The 14,021-nt window shown below is 40.0% G+C and overlaps 1 protein-coding gene across 1 annotated transcript; it reads left to right on the top strand.

Moving 5' to 3' along the window:
• Positions 1-7,207: 7,207 nt before the first annotated feature.
• Positions 7,208-13,021, top strand: LOC124291771 (L-amino-acid oxidase-like). Its single transcript, XM_046728842.1, has 7 exons — positions 7,208-7,274; positions 7,596-7,652; positions 9,039-9,438; positions 9,781-9,837; positions 11,133-11,249; positions 11,697-11,811; positions 12,341-13,021. The coding sequence occupies exons 1-7, from the start codon at positions 7,208-7,210 to the stop codon at positions 13,019-13,021; spliced, it is 1,494 nt and encodes a 497-aa protein (XP_046584798.1).
• The last annotated feature ends 1,000 nt before the right edge of the window (positions 13,022-14,021 follow it).

The following is a 14,021-nucleotide window of genomic DNA, read 5'->3' as shown; positions in this document are numbered from 1 at the left end:
CCTAATTTCTGTTTTGTCTCAGAGAAAGGCATATGAATACGAGGGGCGTCCCAAAAGTAGTTGGAATAGCATTGAAAAATATACAAATGCAGCTACCTCAAGCAAATTGCTTTTGCCATGTTCCAGCCTCACGGTTCCCAATTGCACAGATCGATGCTCATGCTGTTGATCACTGGATTGTCTGGTCCAGACTCGATTATTTACAGACCGCCGCCATATAGCTGGAATATTGCTGAGTGCGGCGTAAAACTAAACTCACTCACTCACTCTAGCCTCACGATCAACATTTTGTTTGACTCTTTATCTTGGTACCCCACAAAAACGCAAAAGCTGCAATAAATGCATCACAAACCTCTTGAAACAAAATATGCAAGAAACATTTTGTGTGTTTGAGATAGGAAGAAGTCCTCTAGAACCAAACGTAGATATTAAAGTGCATAAAAATGCAATTTGAAACTACAATCGCTTGTTAAAGTGACTCCTCACCATGATGTTTACTGAAAGAGCTCCCTTTGGAGACGCTACCCAACCCCTTTCAGATGAAGTAATCATATGGACATATTTGTTCTATTATTTTCACTCATCCATACATGATGCCAAGGGTTCAAACTAAAAACTGAACAGTCACACAAGTGTCAGCTCTCAATATATTGTAAACAGTGCCTCAAAATCAAAGATTAAAAGGGGGTGTCCTTTAAAAACAGACCCGTCTAAATATAAATCAAGTAATCCAAATCTTTGAATGTTGATTATCACGGGAAGACATCCAATACTATACTGAACATATTTTATAAGATATTATCTGAAGGCATACCATTATCCAAGAGGTACAAAATGAGAGATCGTTTTTCACTTTCTGCATTTTTTAAAGAAATATTATGCCCCAGTGTGTTGTGATGACATGACTAATATCTCGTTAACCACATTACCCACATATGTGAAATTTTGGATATGGCTTTGCTAATGATTCCTTCAAAATAAAATGGAAGCTTTTCTAACATTTGATATCGAGAATATAGTTATGCCGACTACTTTTGGGACGCCCCTCGTATGAAAGATCAACCCTAGACATGTCCAGCCTCGACTACCTAATAAACAGATATTCAATTTGGGATCAAAGGCAAAATAGCTGTGAAAATGATATGAATGGATCACTTATAATCAATGATGACAGCAGGTGCTCGCGAAAACAACACATACTTATTTCATCATGGCAGTCAAATATACTGCCAGTATATATGGGACGGTGGGATGGCCTAGTGGTTAAAGCGTTCGCTCGTCATGTTGAAGATCCGGGTTCGATTCCTCACATGGGTACAATTTGTTAAGCCCATTTCTGGTGTCCCCGCCTAGGGGTAAAACCATACTCACTCACTCACTCCTGTACATTTACTTGTGTACGATGACATCGGTCAAGCAAAACGGGCAGTTTCAATGTCACAATACATGTATATGGAAGCGTTCACGTACAATAATGGTCGAATAGGAGGAATGCTGTCCCGTTGGTATTGAATCCTCACTCAGGTGAGGGGTCATCAAGTAGGGAACTAGCACAACAATTCCGTGGACATTTACTACTTGGCTGAATCCAGTGGTTGGTGGGTTTTCATTCCATGCAACTGGGATTCGAACCGGTAACTGGATCTATTATACTGAGTGGATGTTGGTCAGAGACACCGGCTGCTGCGAACACTTTCTCACAATATTAGATCTACTATGCTGAGTAGATTTGAAAAAATGCAAATTTAGTAAGAGACACGAAAACAAATTAATTTATTTTCACGGTTACTCATTATTTATCAGCACACCATACATAATTCGCCACGTTTCATCAACTTAATTAATATGCTGAAAAGGCATATTAACACGCCCGTGGTTTTTTACATTAACGTTATATGACTGCTGAATAAGCACAAACTCCGTTTTACTTAACTGTCTTTTGTACTTGATATTGCTCATTGTTATTAATATATAGGAATATGGTTACATGAATATCTGGATATCACATCATTATCATAAGAGCTTTATCGCTTGCTAAATCTACTTGAAGAGCTCTCGGTCAATAACTAATAAATTTAAATCTATAAATAGAATGAAGCTGGGTGTTTTTAACACTATGCAAGAACTTAGTCCAACATGTTTTTTGTACGTGACATATATATTCGAAACCCCCCGCTGTATGAACACGGTTCAGAATGTAGCGTTTCTTTTTTTCTCTTGGTGTGGTTGTCAAAACTCCAACTTAAACTAAAGGCGAGTGGCTATTTTTCATAAAAAGCAGAGAATCCATATTGTTCGCTTTCTGGATAGTTGATTGGCATTTCGAAACCAATTAACATGCATAATTTAAATACAGATGTTGAAATTCAGAAAACCTCGAATAACGCAGTGTTGAAGTATTGAAAGCTTGCAGTTACCATTTCCACGTTTCCTTCAGAGGGTTGCAGAGCACTGTGGAAAGAATAATTACTATTGATTTAAAATTTGGTACATTCCTTTCCGGGAGTGATTTATTGCAGTCTACTAGTTATAAACTAAGAACATAACGTTTAACTTCTTTGAGTGGCATTTTAGATTTGACAATATAGAACAATTTGATACCAACTTTTATTCTTGCCGTTTCGATAGTGATTTATTGCAGTCTGGAACATGAAGAAGGGTGAAGTGTATATATACTGGATATAACAATGTAACAAAGCCCCAATCAAATAGACGGTTTTTCCAACAAGATACTTCAACTCACCGAAACCATCCTCATCATACCAAATGTGGAATCGGTCATTCCATCCGCTTATGATGCACTCATCCACCAAGCCCAATCTACTGTATTCCATCCATTATTATTTGTACATCATTGGCTTCCACGCCTGTCCTTTGTCTACTCTCTGGAAGAAACTAACCAAAACCGTTGAAGGAACGTTAGATATATAAGTTGTATCGAAACGTCGCACTCACGAATAAAAGAAGTTGTTACAGTTTTTATAAGATGAAGATATAACCTCTGTCGCCTATGTGGAATCAATAGTATTCCAGCCAAGCTCTGTAACTCTCTCACCCTACAAATACCTGTTGACAACATTTTATAAGATGAAGAATAATTCGCCTAACCTAATGATTAGGGAAATCTATCAGCGCGATCAGTTAAATGTAGAACAACGACACATGCCAGATCATTTCTATCTGATACAATAAACCTATGGAATTCCCTAAGTTCTGAAATTCACAATATTGATACCCTATCCCGATTAAAAAACTCGATATGCAGACCTAATAACAAAACCATTATCTTTGACCTAAACTATTGATCAAGAATATGCCAAATTATCCATTATCCGTTGTAGTGATCTGAATGCTGACAGACCTCTGAGTATGGTTTTACGTCGCTTTTAGCAATATTCCAGCAACATCACCGCGTGGGGACACCAGAAATGGCTTCACACTGAACCCATGTGGGGATTAACCCGGTTTGACGAGCCAACGCTTTAACCACTAGGCTACCCCACCGCCCCCTGGTTTGACAGACACATCATCGACAGCCTCTCGTGCTCATGTGGTCATCCCGTCGAAAATGCTGTATGGTATTTCTTCACACGCAATAAACACAGCATTAAGACAAACATCATATTTCTATGTAAAGGGGTTTAGTATCAACACAGTACTATGGAGATGAACATCCCTCACTAACAATGATCTACACACATTATTAAAATCTATACATGATTACATAATAAGATCTGATCGATTTGATGTTTCTTAAATACTTTGATATTGACTGCCAAACAAACGAATCAACATCCATGCATTATCCTTATCTACTGCTGATAAATAAGACTTGTAACAATGTGTAATCTGTTTCTGTATTTATTTATTTGTACATGTTTTTGTTTATGGCAATATCGTCAGTTCCGGCATAATATACTGGGCATATCTACATGTAACTTTGATACTACATTTGTTAACTTAACATCTGCTCAAGACTTCAGTCAGTTGAGAAAGATTTCCATATATTTGTATACGGTCCAGCAAATAATTGACAGAAGTAATAAGTAATTTATATAAATTTTCCATGGTTTTATAATGTATTTTGTACAATGCGCAGAATTTATATGTCAGTATGTTTGTATTTGGGCCATTGGACTTTATACTGAATGTCTGTCTGTCTGTCTGCATTTGTTTATGGGAGAGGCCTTCAAATAAGTTCTTCGGAGCTTGTTCGCCAATCCATTCATATCTTGATGAATAAATATGTTTTAACCAGATCAGTCTTCTGGTTCAGTGTTGCTTCATTGTATTGATGTAAGCATTTTGGAAATAAAAATATGTCTGAACCAAGATGAAACTTGTGTATATAGACAGACAGACATATTTATTCAGTAATGTGGGCCTAACGGCCTATAATACAATTGAAACTTACAATATTTTACAATGCCACGAGATAGTTTCATATATAATGTTTAAACAGATGTTTAAAAACACAGAGCAACTGATTTAATAATATTAGAATCTTTGGAGTGTAATACATTTATCATGCTTTGTTCACATTGGGGCATGGCATTCAGCTGTGGCAAGTACTTTTTCCGAATTACATTATATATTGTACATTGCATAAAAACATGGTATTCATCTTCAATCACTCCAAGATTACAATTTTTACAGATACAACTAATTTTCCCACTGTCTTTATTTCTCCTGTAAGTAACAATTCTAAAATTATGTAGGGATATTCTAAATTTACAAACTGCTCTTAGAAGAGACTTATCATTCAGTTGTAAAATATAACATTCAGGCTCCAGAACTGCCTTCAGCTTACAGTAGTTCGTTAAATATAACTCTCAAAGAAGGTCGGATTTATCCATCAAGCATGACATTAGATTGTCTAATTTATCCTCTACTTGTTAATGTGATTCCCCTTCATGTATCCGCGGGGCGGTGGGGTACCCTAGTGGTTAAAGCGTTCGCTTGTCACGCCGAATACCCGGGTTCGATTCCCCACATGGGTACAATGTGTGAAGCCCATTTCTGGTGTCCTCCGCCGTAATATTGCTGGAATATTGCTAAAAGCGGTGTAAAACTAAACTCACTCACTCACTCATGTATCCGCCTGTTTTAATGGTGCCGTTTGTCTAATCGTGATCATTATGTTTAAGGGCTGGAAATTTAATTAGTTCTATAAACAGACACACACACACACACACACGTTCACATGTATTATGGAGCGGCATTAATATAAGCCATTTAGGCTTGTTTGCCAATCCTTTTCTTTCTTCTTGAATAGAATAAAATATGTTTAAACCAAACACACATATGTATATATGGTATATGTAAAATAGTTTCCATATGCCTATTGACTAAATACATTTCTTTCTGAAACAAGTATTGTTTAAACCACATTCATATTGAAGTTCAACTGCTTTATTAAGGATTTGGAAAATGTATAAGAATCTTCTAACCATTTGTTTGAACATATAGTAATGTAGAACATTGAGTGTTTCTACTTCTTCTTTAGTGATACGAGTCTTACCTCATCGGCTTTATTGGCCGTAAAACGCCTTACATTTCTGTTGTATAATCATACTAAACATCATCTCAGTGTAGATGTTTTTAATGTATGGCTTAATGTCAGCATCAACGCCAATGGCTGAAGGGATGGTGTAAATCCAGCTAGGGTCCATGCAGGTAGCAAAAGTAATGTAAGTCCCCATGGTCCCTAGTATGGTGATCTCCCTTCAGTTGTTGGCGATCTCTGGCCACATTTTATATTGTATTGTCCAAATAGTGCTATTTGTTTTAATTTTCTATGCTAGTTTTACTTCAAATTGTGATATTCTAGTTGTTTTACTATCCTTCGTCGACAGGTTTTTATAATATCTATATGTATTCTATTTCCATGTCAAATGTTCTCGTCACGATATGGCTGCAATATTGCCGATGTGACGCTAAATAATAACTCACTCACTCACTAAGTGTAGAGTACGCTGGGTGACAGTAATAACATATGTTATTATTTGTGTTACATAAACGTTCACTGGACCAGACCAACACGTCGTTACTGGGTAAGCCCAAACTGACATCGTTTTTAACAACATCCAGAATCGACACTTCGTAAAACAATGTCAAAATCCTAATCCGCGTCAGCTTGGATTAAATTAAGTTTGAATTGACTCAGTAATCCCGTGGGGACACCGACAACAAGCAATAATCTCCCCAAGGATCTGGTTCACTGTTTTTGTTTGTGACAATGGAGTCTTAAAAGGAGTGTCTAAACCGGTTACAATACCTTCGCTTGGGCTGAGTGAGTACAGAAGGTCACGTGACTGGACTCTGACCACGACTTATGGTGACAGAGTTGCCATCGAACAGGTCATTGAGAAAACGTTCCCCCACACAGAAAATAATTGTTGTGGCTGCAGAGTAGAGTAAAATGGTAAGTCCAAGCAAGTTGTCTTCTAAATTTTGTCAGGAATTTTTGTTCTTCGTCATAATGACATTTATTCTTTTGAGAATATATGAAATTGCCAATATTTCTATAACACACTGGACGCGGTAGGATAACCTGTTAGTTAAAGCCTCCGCTCGTCACACTGGTGTCTCGGATTCGATTGTCCACATTGGTACAATGTGTGAAGTCCATTTTCTGGTGTCCCCCGCCGTGATATTGCTGGAATATTGCTAAAAGCAGCTTAAAACAATTCGCAATATCACACACCGAAAACGGGCGGTCATTGCTGACGAAGTCCATCACTAGTTGAGGCTGGGGTGAGAGTTCCTCCCGTTCCCCCATCCCAAATAATATCTATAAATTAATATATACTAAATTTATTAACAAAACTAAACACAACAATTACTAGAGAACTCACAAAAATGACTAAAGGTCCAACATTTAATTTCGGGTTAGGTTTAGGTTTGGAGTTAGGTTTAGAGTTTGGTTTAGGGTTGGGGGAACGGAAGGAACTCTTTCCGAATTCTTCCCTTACCATGACATGATATGCGAACACTCACACTCAATGCCAGCAGCAGAACGCCGGATTAGGATTTATAACAAAAGGTACATACATGATACAAACATATTATTCCATTCAGAAAGTAATTCCACAAATTAATTAAACAGGAAGAATAGTTGTACATTCCCTAGACCAGACTGTTTCCCCAACTGTTTCAGGAGCCAACTGTACCTTTCCTGGATCGGCGTTGTGGACCATGTCGCATGATGACTCTCATCACGCTGGGGATCCTACTGGTCACTGCAGTCGTCACCGCCAGTCTCATAGCCACGTGTAAGTATGTCAATGGCCGTGTAAAGTATAATCTTTCTAGTAAATCGTGATCATGTGAACTGGGAAATTAATGAGATACCAAGAGATCATCCAGTCATAAGGAAAGTCTGGAAGACCTAAAATCAGCTGAATTCTCCTTCCGGATTGATTGTATCAAGTACATGTATAACATGACTTTTGTCTTTCTTTTAAATCAAGTGAGCGACTTCGCACTTTTACACTGACTGTGTCTATCTACCTGTTATCATAAACCTATATTTCATAATTCAGATGATGTTTAAATAGTTTTCGGTTGACATTCTTGCGATTTTTCGATTGCAGCACTCCCAATGCAATTCTCCGCAACCATACTAAGCAAGACGGTGGTGAATGCTGAAGGTGAGTCACAAACATTAAAGGGGCGTTGATCCAGAGCGATTCCTATTTCGCACCAACAACTAGCGGTACAAACAAAAGGAGGTAAGACATTCGAGTCTTAAGGGGCACTGATCCAGAGCGATTCCTGCTTCGCACCAACAATCTTAATCACTACGTCTACCTGTCAAGTGATCCTCGACCTCAACCTTGGCAGAATTTCAAAATGCAGATGGTGTGATGACTAATCCAGTTTGATTATATTTCTGTGGTCTTTACGTCGATATGTAATCATGTAACAACGTCATGTCTTTACCTTGGATATTGAAACATATTTGATTCTTTTAATCTCTACGTCACATTGACATTGCTGGAATAATCTTAAAAACAGGTATATACAGTACACAGCAAACGTTTATACATATTTTCATGTAAAAATGAAGTTCATATCCTTGAAACACTAATTATACCTGTTATAAATTCATTAACTGACCATCAAGTGAACGATGACAAGTAAACAGGTGTAGGTTTATACCACCAAACACGGGTTACAGCAAGGGAGTATCAGCAAGGTATCAGATGCAATCTGTATTCCCTAAAAACTGGGGTCAACGCTGTTTCAAGGATATGAACGTCATTGTTGCCCAATCCCAGTGTCCGTCACGGTCGAGGTGTAGCGGCCATAAAATTTCCCCGGACCTTCTGATCAGAAGTCGGACGCATTGTCCACATGACCAAAAAGGTTAACCCCGCCAGCAAGCTGACAAAGTAAAGATGTCGTCCGTGGGATGACCCCACGCCCCGCTACAGCCAGTCGTCGTGATTAAGATTGTTGTTGGAGTGATAAAGGAATGGCTCTGGATCACTGCCCCTCGAATGTCTCACGTCCATTTGCTTGTACCGCTATAGTCATTGTGCTCGGCTGAGTGCGAGAAATGTCGCCGTAGGTTTGAAGCCCATTCTCACAGCTTCTCAGCACCATCGACTACCTTGAATCAGTTTTGATCGCGCGTGAAATCCACATCGTCACGTATTTGTGCAGCACGTGGTCGTCCACTCGTGTCAGATGCCATTCTGCAGGGGTGTATGTACCATATATAATCGCGGGCTGGAGTCGCATATTTTAGAGTTGGAGTGAGTGACTTGGTTTTACGCCGCTTTTATCAGTATCACGGCGGGGGACACCAGAAATGGGCTTCACACATTGTACCCATATGTGGAATCGAACCCGGATCTTCGGCGTGACGCGCCAGCGCTCTAACCTCTAGTCTACCCCACCACCCCTTTAGAATTGGAACATCCTTATAACGTCCGATCATTTTACTAAAAATATGTATCGTAGGATCAATGGCTGTCGACCCCTGAATCTTTTAAGCATCTTATTAAGGCAGATATAATTTAACGTTTCAGTTCCCTCTGATGGCGACTGTCTCGACGTTGCCGTCATCGGCGGCGGTATCGGGGGCGCCTACACGGGATGGAGGTTGAGGGACAGAGGTCTCTCCATCTCCGTGTTCGAGTTCTCCGACCGTGTCGGGGGAAGACTCTTCACTGCCGAGCTGCCTGTCGCCCCGGGGACGTATCTTGATTTCGGGGCAATGAGGTTTAAATCTGGAGCTCACCCAACACTGAACAGAACAGCAACAGCTTTAGGACTAAACATCATCCCCTTTGAACTGGGATACGGCAATGCGGATGAGACGATCTGGTACAATCGCGGTAAACGCATGCGCAATACCGACCTAGGAACAACTAATATACCCTACAACCTTCAGCAAGGAGAGGCAAATGACCCCGATATGTTATTGTGGTAGGTGAAAACGGCATCAGTGATCAAAAGAATTAAAGGTGCACCTGGATAACCGACCAGCCCTTCATGTCAATACCAGACAAGATCGTGCATCCTCATAAATGTCGATATTTAATTTCACGTCACCTAATACGCACGCGCACGCGCATACGCACACACAAACAGCAGAACCAGAGATACACAAACAACAACAACAAAATATAAACATAAAAATATATAAACAACAACATTTATAAGGATCCTATAAGTATATTCATAGCTATTGCAGGGATTGAGGAAGATTACTTTGATATCTCATCGATTATGAACGAATTACGCCATGAGTGATGTTTGTTGTCACAGGGAGCTGTTCAAGAACAACGTCAACATCACCGACACCTACCCCAGTCTGGAGGACCTGTACTCACTCACTACCTCAGACGGAACGCCGCTTTACAAAATGACGTCAGTATCAACTTCTTACATTGCTGTTTTCATTTGATCCTCTCATCCATTCACAAACAGGCTTTCACCATTGCTGTTCATATAGATTAGTATACGAGCATAATTTTAGGAAACAACACTTGGTTGTTGTTTACTGCATAGAGCGACGTTTCCGTGTAGATTCTGACACCATTATTAAGCTAAGAGTGACTACAATCAGAAGTATATATACATACTACGTTGAGAAGAATCTATACATTGTATGTGTGTATACTTCTCATCACTTGTAGACACTTTTAGCAGGATAACAGTGTAAGAATCTATACCGAAACGTTAAGCTGCTATCCATAAAGGTGTATGCTTCATTACTATATTCTGTTTGCAGTGAAAACGTACCGATGAATTTCACTTTAAACAAAAAAGTAAATCAAAAAGTGTGAAATTAAGATTGCGAATCCTCATAACTTTACCTTGCCAATTGAACATTAAAATCTCAGAATTTTATTCAACTTAGGATAAAAGTTGTTTTACAAACGATCATAGTTTCAAATCGCTATTATTGGTGTGTATTACAAGGGGGGTATGCACATTAAATGAAACCCCGACAACAAGAAGGGTTGGTTTCTACGGTAGTCTAAGTTAACGCTCATCACGGACCGCACATGCATTTGTTTCACTATTCCAACTACTGCGCGTACCCCCTTTTAATACAAACCAATAATAGCGATTTGAAACTATGATCGTTTGTTAAACAACTTTCATCCTAAGTTGAATAAAATTCTGAGATTTAAAAGTTCAGTTGGCAAGGTAAAATCATGAGGATTCGCAATCTTAATTTCACTTTATGTGATTTACTTTTCTGTTTAAAGTGAAATTCATCGGTACGTTTTCACTGCAAACAGACTATAATGTATGTCATTATTTTGTTTAAATGTGTATCCTTTTGATACTATTTTCCATTTTTGTCTATCGTCGTAATTGGTTTGATTGATTACAGCATTAACTCATCACACGGAAAACCTATGTTCGATTCCCGACAGGTCGTTTGATGATTTAACGGTGACTGTCTATATGACGTTATTTGGGCTATCATACATGTACCTGGGATATGCCTGAGTCTTAAACTGATACTTACTGACAATACATACATATACCACAGACTGGACAACTTCTACGGGCGCTACAGCAGTCGGGAAGCCTACAACTTTGCCCTGGACTCCAGTGGTTGGGCTGACATCGTCGGGACACATGGTGCTCTCCACGTCCCCAAGCTTTTTTCTGTCCTACCCCGGGGACACGGGGTCTTCTGAAGGTTACAAGACAATCGCTGGTGGGATGGAGAAGGTTCCCCGGACCCTCATGGAGAAATTCCTGGAAGCTAATACCACGTGAGTCTGAAAACTAATACTAGTCTCGACTTAGCATCAGGCGTTAACTACATACCAAACCCCACAACAGAACCAAAGCCATGTTATCTATTTGAGATATCGGCCATATTATCAATACATTCTATCATGCACATTACATAGTGAGTAAATTCTCTTGTTTATTGTTTTTCATATCTTAAATCATCATTGTCCAAAGCTCACTATGGATCTGTCAGACTATAACAATATGTATGAATTTTTCCTTATCCTGACTCATGCTTAATTGCTTGTCTCTTTCTTCTTGCGAATGATAGTGGAACACTTGAATCCCCTTTTGAAGCTCCCTTGAAAAAAGCGGACGTAAAATCACTCACCCAGTGTTATCTCCCTTGTGACTCTTTTGTATGTATGATTTTGTTTAAACCGCCCAGATTTTGTAGTCTGTCATGTCCATCTCTTTCTTCTCAGCCATAAGCTCCACCTGAACCATCAGCTGACGAGGATGGAGAGGAGACAGACTGGAGGCTACAACCTCAGGTTCAGAAAGACCCAGACAGTCGATGGTGTTACAACCCCCGTTATGGTGAGATAGTGTATTTACCAAGGCCCCGTTGCCTCGATCATGCTCATCTGCATCATTTCACTCTACACACGTGGGAGATGGGGTGGCCTTGTGGTTAAACCGTTTGCTCGTCACGCCGCAGACCCAAGTTCGATTCCTCACATGGGTACAATGTGTGAAGCCCATTTCTGGTGTCCCCCGTCGTGATATTGCTGGAATATTGCTGAAGGCGGCAGAAAACTGAACTCTCTTTCTCACTGTATACATGTGATTGTTTGCACCGTTTACAAACAGCCTCCCGATCAAACATTCACGAACCCCAGTTTTCAGTGCTACAGGGGTCGTTTAATGATGATGACGACGTTGTAGCTGTGCATGACCTTACCGATTGTGCCATCAGGCCGACGTTGGTGATCGTCGCATATGCTATTAGGCAAGCGTCTATTTACACACCTGAATAAATTATGTTGGAATCCATTCATTCATGCACAAGATAAAATCCTTTCGGGAAGTTAAACATTTTAAACCATGATATGTCTTCCTTTTCTAGACTGGCAATACTGGCCTGACGATGTGTGCGAGGAAGGTTGTGTTAGCTGCTCAAAAGGATGCTATACAGCAGATCGACTTTCCCGAGTTCAAGAACAACCCCGAGATCAGAAGAACCATAGACTCTGTGGAAGGATTCCCAGCTGGTAGAATCTACCTGGCCTACAACACCAAGTGGTGGAAGACTGGCAATCCTGACATCACCCACACCAAGAGTGACCTTCCCAATAGACAAACATATGACTGGTCCACGGGCACCAACAACGTCTCCATCATCATGGCCTCCTACCACGACGGGGACTTCACCCACTACTGGCGAGAACTGAGTCAGTTCGGGACACCCATCCCGGGAAGTCTCCCTGGAGTGAATGCCGTTACCGACGTCGTCAAGAATAGAGTTGAGAAGTACCTTAGCGTCATCTACAACGTCAGCCAGTCCGACATCCCCGAAACTGTTGGAGGGGCCATGATGCTGTGGGACAGGTATCCTTTCTCCGCGGCATGGGGCTACTTCAAGGCCGGGTTTGACGAGAGAAAAGTCCGTGATATGATCTACAAGCCGTCCCCGTCTGACCACGTGTACATCGTCAGCAACTCCTGGTCAGCGGATGATCTGCAAGGATGGGCAGAAGGGTCACTGATAGCTGTTGATGCTGTGATCCAAAAATACTTCATTGAGTAGATGTGTCAGATGAACGTTCTAACAAACTACCTGTCATTAGACGTCGCAAGATTTCCTGATGCCAGTGTGTATAAATGTGGTTTCACCTTGAAAAAGCACCACATCTATGTCGTTTCAACAAGCTACGACAATTCTACATTGATACATGCTGTAGACATTTCCTTAATCGAGGAACCGGTCCGTGGATGCTGAGAAGTCACAGGAATTAAAGAACTACGATAGCGGATCCTGGCAGTTAAGGGACACAACTCAGCTGAGCAAGCTAAACCAAAGTGCTGTCAAATGTTGCAAGTTGCCTTTCTATGACACTGCGTAGACGAGGAAATAAAGATTCCTATCCTAATTTGGTCAAAACGACAAATCGAGGTTCCATTTTACATTATGTTATATAAATACATATAACATACTAGTACATCAGTGTTACCGAGGCCTTGTTGGTATTTCGGGGGACACTGAGTACCCAACACAATTTGTCCTCGTCGTAAGAAGCGAATGAAATGATCAGGCTCGGTATGCCTATGTAGTTGGAAAATATTATTTGTTTCATATATATATTATCTTATAGAGATTTAATCATTATATCCTGGCTCTGGAACCTCATCCTTTACAATGTGGATATGTATATATGTTCTTTTATCATTTCAGTCTACATTAAAGATGTGAAGTATAATTTTACCAGCAACTTACAATAAAGAAGTTTTTAACAATTGAATTCCTATTTTGCCAGTTTGTACAATCCTTACATGATAATATATTTGATGAACCTATTTAAGCACTGCCATTATTCAGTAACTCGTCAAGACTTTGGTAGGGGACTAGCAGCTTCATTACCACAGAAACCATCACACATCTCACACAAGGATCACATCTGTAACATTGTGTAATGTAAACATGTAGGAAGGCTCTTGTTTCAGCTTCACATCATGGGAATCCCTACTTAATTAAACATTAGTCCATGTATGTTGAATAAAATCCCAATCCCAATGCCAGTCGGTCGTGG

The sequence above is a fragment of the Haliotis rubra genome, unplaced genomic scaffold (genome assembly GCF_003918875.1).
Source record: "Haliotis rubra isolate DU_JTF1 unplaced genomic scaffold, ASM391887v1 Scf5, whole genome shotgun sequence".
Lineage (NCBI taxonomy): Eukaryota > Metazoa > Mollusca > Gastropoda > Lepetellida > Haliotidae > Haliotis > Haliotis rubra.
The sequence above is the reverse complement of the archived record's forward strand: the minus strand, read 5'-3'. Positions and strand labels throughout refer to the sequence as shown.